General features: G+C 55.4%; 1 protein-coding gene and 1 pseudogene across 1 annotated transcript; both read right to left on the minus strand.

Moving 5' to 3' along the window:
• Positions 1-738: 738 nt before the first annotated feature.
• LOC101776537 lies at positions 739-2,579 on the minus strand (annotated as a pseudogene).
• Positions 2,580-6,975: 4,396 nt separating this feature from the next.
• LOC101776952 (flavonoid 3'-monooxygenase CYP75B3) lies at positions 6,976-8,770 on the minus strand. Its single transcript, XM_004955445.3, has one exon. It carries the CDS (start codon positions 8,725-8,727, stop codon positions 7,162-7,164), a length of 1,566 nt encoding a protein of 521 aa, XP_004955502.1. The 5' UTR covers positions 8,728-8,770; the 3' UTR covers positions 6,976-7,161.
• Between the last annotated feature and the right edge of the window lie 427 nt (positions 8,771-9,197).

Consider the following 9,197-nt stretch of genomic DNA (forward strand, 5'->3'; position numbering starts at 1 on the left):
CCTCCGCCGGCGGCTCCCGCCACCCAAACTCGCCCCCTCCACCGGTGCGGACGGACGGCGCGTGACGGGGGCGAAGTGGGATGCCCCCGTCCGCTCGTTTTGGTGGGATGGGGGCATCCCGCATCTGGAGGGTATATTCCCTCGTAGGGATGTCCCCGTCCCACCTGTCCTCCAACCAAACGCGGGATGAAGTGGGATCGTCCCGTCCCGTTCCACTTCGTCCTCGCAACCAAACGCACCTTAGTAAAATGGTAACATGAGCCGAACATATAGTATGAAAGAGTCGACGACAAACAATGCATACTGCAATCATAATGCAGAGCACACACACCTGCATGCTGTCTGCTTGTGGTCTCCGATCGAGCAATGAACATCGCTACTGGTTTGTTCTGTCAGTGATCTCTGTTTGGCGTTTATGGGTCCTTGGATTTTCATTCAACGACCAGAGAAAAATAGAATGCCACAGACAGATCCTTCATTGAACATGATCTGAACATGTACTAGATTACATCCACGATACAATTCCTAAGCTCGACAGGCTAGCTCCAATGATACGTTGGAGGGAGGCGGCCGGGGCATAGGGAAAGGAGGGGGAGGAAAAATAGATTTATAGATTAGGGTTTGGTTGGTGGGCTGGGAAATACGGGTGCCATCGGGCCGACCTGCGGCCCAAAAATCGTGCTGAGCTTGGGCCGGCACGTAAGCGGCCTAGGTACCGCTTGTTGCATAGTGCCGGGCTGGTGCAGGCACTATTCGTCTCGGGCTGAGTCGTGCATTTTAGGGTCGTGCCTCGGGCGCCCAGTGAGCCTGACATATTTGGCCATCTATACATCCATTTCCCTGCCGCCTCCTGGCCTCACATGCATGCATGTCAAGCAAGCTCCAACGATATGTGATGGCCTGCGTTTTCGGCTGAAAGCGTACGCCAATCTTTATTGTAAAGCGTAAACCCGTTCAGTCGCTGGCGTCGTACAAGTGCACCGGTAGCCGGGGCTCCGCGACGGCGACGAACGGCACCTTCCGCTTCGTGGACAGTCCGACGTGCTCCTCCATGCTCACGTCCTCCTGCTTCACCCCGTCCGGCAGCCGCCACGCGAACCCCTGCACCATGTTCGCCTCGCCGGCGGCCACCAGCTTCATCGCGAGGTCGTACGCCGGGCAGATCCGCCGCCCGGCACCGAACGGCAGCAGCTCGAAGTGCGCCCCGCGCACGTCGAACCGCCTCCGCCACCCAGGAACCTCTCCGGCCGGAATGCGTCGGGCGCGTCGGGCCACGACGCCGGGTCGCGCGCGATCGCCCACACGTTCACCAGCACGCGCGCGCCGGCGGGCACGTCGTAGCCGGCGATCACCGTGTGCTCGCGGGCATAGTGCGGGACCAGGAGCGGGCCGACGGGGTGCAGCCGCAGCGTCTCCTTCACGACGGCGTCGATGTAGGGGAGGTCCGGCAGGTCGCGCTCCGTGACCCAGCGCTAGCGGCCGATGACGCAGTCGAGCTCGGCGGTGGCGGCCGCCATGGCGTCCGGGTGGCGGAGGAGCTCCGACATGGCCCACTCTGTTGTCACCGCCGAGCTCTCCGTACCGCCAGCGATGATGTCCTGGATGAAGGCCTTCACGCTAACGCGCGTGAGCTTGGTCTCCGACTCTGGCCTGTGGCTGTCCTCCTCGGTGAGCTGCAGCAGCACGTCGACGAGGTCGCTCGCCACGAACTCGCCGTCGCCGGTGCCGGCTCGCCGCCGCCGCTCCTCGTGCTCATCGACGATTTTCTCGTAGAACCGGTCATGGAGCTCGATCAGCCGCTTCATCCGCCGCGAGCAGCCCTGCAGGTCGAGCCAGCCCAGCCACGGGACCCACTCGCCGACGTTGCTCACCGCGCCGGTCACCGCGAACGCCTCGTCCAGCGTGCGCCGGAGCGCCTCGCCCTCGGCGCTGCCGTAGCAGCCCGACCACTTCTCCCCGACGGCCATGCAGAGGATGTTCCGCAGCGTGGCGCCGGAGACGTGCTCCCTGACGGCGACGGCGCTGCCGGCGCACCGGAACAGGCCACGCACCAGCGCGCGCATCTCCTCCGCGCGGACGCGCTCGAATGACCCCACGCGGCGTGCCGAGAAGAGCTCGGTGGCGCAGAGCTTGCGCGCCATGCGCCAGTAGGCGCCGTACGGGGTGTGGACGATGCCCTGGTAGCCGTAGGAGCTGATCTCGCCGGCGGTGGTGAGCGGGCGGTCGGCGAGGGCGTGGTCGTGGGTCTTGAGGACGAGACGGGCGGTTTCCGCCGACGAGGCCACCACGACGTGGTAGGAGCCGAGGCGGAGGTGCATGAGCGGGCCGTAGCGCGTTGCGAGCGCCGCCAGCACACGGTGCGGCGGGAGCGCGCCGGCCAGGACGCCGAGGCTGCCGATCACCGGCCAACCCCGGGGGCCCGGCGGAAGGTTAAGCACCTTCCGCCGGCCGCGTGGCGGGAAAATAGAGCGGAGGACGAAGACGGCCAAGATGGCCGCCATTGCCATGGCCATGGACACTGTTGCTGTGAGCTCCATCGTTGGAAATGTAGGCCTTCGAGAGTGTGGTACAAGGAGGTGATGTTTCATGGTTGCATATATAAAGATGGAATTCTTTTTTTTGGTAAACTATAAATTATGTTATTATTTGAGGCACAGGTTCATCATGGACTCATGGTGGCCGCATATAAAGGGAGAAATTCTTTTTTTCATAGATTATTCTGTTACTTGAGGCACACATTCATCGTACGCTAATACTATGCCAGAAACGATTTGTGCTGACACGTCGAAATTAGTGTGCTGGCGGGCGAAATTGGCACCAGCCAGCACAAAGGTGACCGGAGCCGCATGGGCTAGTGCCCGCCAGCACAGATCCTGTGCTGGCAGGCAATCTAAGCGCCCATCAGCACAGATGGGATGCATCTATGCTGGCGGGTGCGTTAGGTGGCCCGCCAGCACAAATGACACCAAGCTAGCGAAGCGAACAGACCTTATCTCCACTCGGTGCCTCTGCTGCATCCCTACCTTATCCTCAATCTTATAACTTTCACCATACACTTCTCTCCTATCCTCACATCTCTCTCCCTTATCTTTGTCTCCACAGTGAAGCTGCAGCCAGCTCGGATGATGGAGCGGTGGCCGGCGCGTGCTGCGTTGGCAAGCTGCAGATGGCGGAGCCGCTGCTAGTGCCCCCATGATGGTGTCTGGTGCGGGCACGAGCCGTGTCGGCCGGAGCCACAGGCAGTTGCGACAACATGGGCAGAGGCGCTGCGGCCGGTGGACCCATGGGTAGCTTCGGTGCGCGACGGCGGGCTTCTGCCGCTGCTCATGCAGCTTGTCCGAGGTACGTGCTCAATCTTGCAAGAATAGCGGCACCGAAATTAATTGTAGTAGATGAAAAAAACAAAATCACTGCAGCACTTTTGTTTCATTCGTATTCGTTGCTCAGGTTGGCAAGGATGTGGAGGGTGATTGCCGACATGCACCGGCGATGAAGTGAACTGCCGACGAGGTGACTGTGCTACTTATGTCCTTGGCCGCCGCTGCAGCTAGGTACGGCTCCGGTTGGGGAAGGAGGCATCAGAGGCATGCCGCTGCCGAGCTCTACGCGGACCTACGTGCCAGGCGGCAACTCCGGTTGGGGAAGGAGGCACGCCGCCTCTGAGCTCGACGCACTCGCACGAAGCTCCATGGCTGGCGCATGGCGCAAAGGCGTAGGCCGAGTCACTGCGCATACACGGCGGCACACACGGTGGAGTTCAGAGCCAAGAAGGTTTGCCTCGGGGCTCACAACAACGTGAGCTGGTCTACCTTGAGGCTCACGACGACGTGAGCTGCAGCACGAGGCGGCGGCGCGGTCACGGTGCTGACGGACGAGCACCTACTGCTAGCTTTTTTTTGTTTGCTAAAATTATCTTTGCTGGTGAGCTTCTTAAGCATCCGCCAGCGCAGATCGCATTTGTGATTACGGTCAAGCACCAGCTAGCGCAGATCGCATTTGTGATTACGGTCAACCCACCAGCAATGTTTTAGCTGTCAGGATAGATGTTTCAGCCGTAGCGTAAGAGTCGTGGTGCACATTGGTCAGTCATGCATGAAACAGACTGATGCAGCACAGCAGTTAGGGCTGGCTGCTTCTGAAGAGAAATATCAGTCCTGAACTGACAGTGACCGGCGCTTGGAGGCAACTGAAACTTTCCCAATCACAAATTCACAACAAACATGTGAAACACATGTTAACTGTGGTGTGATGATCACATTCACAGTTCACAAGGTTGTCGGTCAATGTTTTGCTACTCGATCAACTGGTGGTAATTCTGGAAGAAGAGGACAGTTTGGTCAGAATTCATGCAGCGTTTTCATTGTGCACTGTTTTACTGGAAGTAAACAAGCAGACGTGTGGACTGAATGCAAAGTTTACCCGTGACAATGTAATAGTCAGTACTGCTCAGTTAATTAATGCAGGTTCTAGGATTCTATCTTAGGGTTTAATAGGCACATGAGAACATGTGTTTTTATGTTTCTTTGACTAATGAACTGGTCTCAAAGCCACACACACACTAGACAAAACACATCATGGTCCAGACATTGCAGATTTCTACAGAAACAAACAAGGCCAAATGTATACGTGTGGTGAGTGTTGCACAACCGTCTGGTATATTGATCCTTCAGACAAGTTCATTACATCCATGTGAATCTTGCACAAGTTACATTGCATCTGGAGGTTAGAAAGTTCCGAGAACTGAAGCAACAGCGCCCCCATCGACGGTGGTATTCTCAAGCAAAAGACACCCTCGCCCTGGAAAAAAAAACTTTGTGGGGGAAGAATGTAAAGGACCGACGATAAAGAAGGCCATGAGCTTCTACACCCTGAAGTGAGATCGTAATCTAGGAAGAAAGTTTTTTTTTTGTCCTGCATCTATCTGTGTGAAGGTATTTGTGTTCCCTTTTGATCATTAATGATGCAGGTTGTAACAAAGAATTGTGTGGCAGTATGCATATAAAGCCAGAACATTTCCCCATTATCTAAAAAAGAGCAATCTATTGTGAACTGGTAGTTTAAAAAGAACTTATTTGATGTTTTCTTGAAATCTGAGTTGAATGACCAAAATAGAAGATGAATGTTCAGTTGTCACCAGTGCTTTAGCCATAGAACATACGTCTTCCATTATTTTTTGCCACGGTTTTCTACATGCTGAACTTGTTCTGACATTTTCATTTTCTACAATGCCAATTTATCGGGAAATTATTTATCATCAAATAATTATTTTCTTTACACAACTCCAATTAATAATTTTTTCAATTGCATAGAAACTCGAGCTTTTGGTGGCATTTCTCTATCTCCAAGCTTAGATGGAGGTCAGTGTGGTATCTTGCTGGAGTGGTGCCATAGGCAGAGCTAGCTAGGTGACACTGTATACTAGGGGTGGCTGACGAGTCAACTCGGCTCATTAAGGCTCGTTTGATAACGAGCTAGCTAAGGTTGACGAGCTAAAAATCGAGTTTGGCTTGGTTCGTTGGCTCACGAGCCTAGCATTGTCGAACATTAATGTTATAATGAAAGATGATATTAACCAATATATAATAACTTAAGTGTGCTAATAATATTTAAAAGTTTAATTTATGATGATATTACTGGAATAAATAATATAAGTCAATAGATTAGGATAATATAGATGTTTGGAGACTCGAAATAGACTTAATTAGTACTATATTTGACTTACATGTTGAACAACAAATTTATTTTAACCAAATAATAGTAATACAACTCTGATTCCCAATTATGCCATTGGGTGGTGCCAAACTGCCAACGAATCCAATAGCCAATAAAGCGCCAGATGGATGCGAACGGGACAGCCAGGAACCTTTGAATGAGCAGACATGACACAAGGAGACGAGGAAGATCCTTAGGAGGTTATTGAAAGTTTTTTGTTTTGCGAGGTCATAAACAGATCAGCAATTGTCCATGTATTCCAACGCCTCGCCACTGTCGATTGAACCAGCTATTTTCCCCCCATAATATCTGCTATACACTATTAGTCACTTGAAAATTCACAAGACACATTCAAGTGACCATTGTGGACATGTCTCTGACCACCATTGTTATCAACCAAGATTTCAGACTTTCAGCCGTGGGGTCTTCATCACTGTCGGCTTGAGGGAGGTTGCTAGGATGCAAGTCAGACTGGGAGGAGGCATGCGTAGGGATAGGGCAGTGCTGATGCCACTAACTGCGGGCCAAACAACGGACGGGTGATGCAGGGGTGAAGCTAGATCATAATTTTCTGAGGGTCCACGGATACAACCGGCATCCTCGCCTCAATGCATGATCACTTACCTTAGGTCATTTGACCCCCAACAAGTATACATAGCTCCACTTTCGAGCTGGTGCCAGGACAGAGAGCTCGAAAATGGATAGGTTGAAGTGGCAGGGGTTACTGAATCATGCCAATGATGAAAAAGTGCAAGTAAGCAGGAGAGGAACACAGAACATTATATTCTTGTTCAAGATCCAACGGCTAGAAACATCGACTGAAAGATAAAGGGGGAAAAACGGTTGAGATATATCATTTCTGTTTTTTGAGATTAGCACATCTGCACATTACTCCAAGGTTTTTAGGAGCCATGGTGTGAGCATGCTTTTGCTGGAGTTGTGGATGTGAACCACGCTACTTGCGGCGACGTTGACCCTGTTGTTGGGTACACTCTTAGAGGAGGCTAGCTTCAGGTGTGGTAGGTTAGCTTTGTAGAGGATGCGGCATGGAGCAGAGCAAGGCAACGTAACACCAGCAGACGCAAGCGGCGCTGATACCTCCAGTAGACTTGGAAAGAGCGAGGGCACGAGGTGCACCGGCACAACCGACCTAGGTGGGGACTGGGGATGTGGCGTTCCATCTTGAGGATGGAGAGCAGTTGTGCGCGGGGCAAGCAGTTGAGAAGAATGGAGGAAGGATGTGTCGTGCGTTGGATCCAGATCTAATGACTCGCATTTGACTTCTGGTTTTTTATTAAAAAAGCATAAAAATGCCCATTAAATAGCATCTCCGTGTAGGTATATCCACGATGCATTTTCTGAGCTCAACAAGCAAGGTCGACGTTGCATCTTGTGATGGCCTGATTTCCCGTGTAAATGCGCTAATCGTCTAGCAAAACGTAAACCAGATTAGTCGGAGGCGGCGTAAAGGTGCGCCGGCAGCCTGGGCTCGGCGACGGCGACGAGCGGCACCTTCCGCTTCGTGGACAGCCCAAAGTGCTCCTCCATGCTCACGTCCTCCGGCGCCACCCCCTCCGGCAGCCGCCACGCGAAACCGTGCACCAGGTTCGCCACGCCGGCGGCCACCAGCTTCATGGCGAGGCCGTGCGCCGGGCACATCCGCCGCCCGGCACCGAACGGCAGCAGCTCGAAGTGCGCCCCGCGCACGTCGAGTCCGGCGCCGACGCCGCCACCCAGGAACCGCTCCGGCCGGAACGCGTCGGGCACGTCGGGCCACGACGCCGGGTCGCGCGCGATCGCCCACACGTTCACCAGCACGCGCGCGCCGGCGGGCACGTCGTAGCCGGCGACCACCGTGTGCTCGCGGGCATAGTGCGGGACCAGGAGCGGGCCGACGGGGTGCAGCCGCAGCGTCTCCTTCACGACGGCGTCGATGTAGGGGAGGTCCGGCAGGTCGCGCTCCGTGACCCAGCGCCCGCGGCCGACCACGCGGTCGAGCTCATCGGCCGCGGCGGCCATGGCGTCAGGGCGGCGCAGCAGCTCCGACATAGCCCACTCTATCGTCACCGCCGAGCTCTCCGTGCCGCCGGCGATGATGTCCTGGATGAAGGCCTTCACGCCGTCGCGCGTGAGCTTGGCCTCCGACGGCTCCGACCTGTCTTTCTCGGCGAGCTGCAACAGCACGTCGACGAGATCGCTCGCCACGAACTCACCGGCTCCGGTTCGCCGCCGCCGCTCCTCGTGCTCGTCGAGGATCTGCTCGAAGAACCGGTCGTACATCTCGCTCAGCCGCTTCATCCGCCGGATGCAGCCTTGCAGGTCGAGCCAGCCCAGCCACGGAATCCACTCGCCGACGTTGCTCACCGCGCCGGTCACCGCGAACGCCTCGTCCAGCGTGCGCCGGAACGCCTCTCCGTCGGCGCTGCCGTAGCAGCCCGACCACTTCTCCCCAACCGCCATGCGAAGGATGTTCCGCAGCGTGGCTTCTGCGACGTGCTCCCTGACTGTGACGGCTCCGCCGCCGGCGCGCTCAAACAGGCCGCGCGCGAGCGCGCGCATCTCATCCGCGCGGACGCGCTCGAACGAGTCGACGCGGCGCGCCGAGAAGAGCTTGGTGGCGCAGAGCTTGCGCGCCATGCGCCAATAGGCGCCGTAGGGAGTGTGCACGATGCCGAGATAACCGTAGGAGACGACCTCGCCGGCGGCCGTGCGCGGGCGGTCGGCGAACGCGAGGTCGTGGGTCTTGAGGACGAGCTTGGCTGCGCCCGCCGACGAGGCCACCACGGTGTGGTAGGAGCCGAGGCGGAGGTGCATGAGCGGGCCGTGGCGCGCCGCGAGCGCCGCCAGCACACGGTGCGGCGGGACCGCGCCCGCTAGCGCGGCGAGGCTGCCGATCACCGGCCAACCCCGCGGGCCAGGAGGAAGGTTCAGAGCTTTCCGCCTGCCACTCGGGGCGAGCATGTACCTGAGGATGAAGACGGCGAAGATGGCCGCCAATGCCACGGCCATGGACATTATTGTTGGTGTGAGCTCCTTGGGTGGAAATGGAAGCTGGTGAGACTTGGAAACTGGTGTTCAAAAGGAGAAGGTCCTTCGTTGTTCATATAAAGAGAGATGTTATTTTGCTAATTAGATTAATTAATTTATTATTTGAGGCATACATTAGTCTGCACATTGGTTAATCTTGAAACATACTGATGCAGTGCGACAAAAAGTTTAAGTTTGGCTGATTCTGAAGAAAAATATTAGCCCTGAACTGACAGTTACTGAATTTTGAATGGAACAGGCTGCTACGGTTCAATGGAAGAGGCTGCTATGGTTGAATGGAACAGGCTGCTACAGTTACTGGCGTTTGAATGGATCATCAGGCTGCTACGGGTGCTTCCCAGAAGCCAGTTTGGTTAGAGAACCTGCAACTTTGCCTGGTCTGACAAACTTGCCATTCATGTAAATTGTTCATAGTGTACTCTTGTACTGAAAGAAAA

The sequence above is a fragment of the Setaria italica genome, chromosome II, assembly GCF_000263155.2.
Source record: "Setaria italica strain Yugu1 chromosome II, Setaria_italica_v2.0, whole genome shotgun sequence".
NCBI lineage: Eukaryota > Viridiplantae > Streptophyta > Magnoliopsida > Poales > Poaceae > Setaria > Setaria italica.

Bases quoted from the DNA above. Each gene is read 5' to 3' on its own strand.
- LOC101776952 (XM_004955445.3), bottom strand. From the start codon at position 8,727: ATGTCCATGGCCGTGGCATTGGCGGCCATCTTCGCCGTCTTCATCCTC.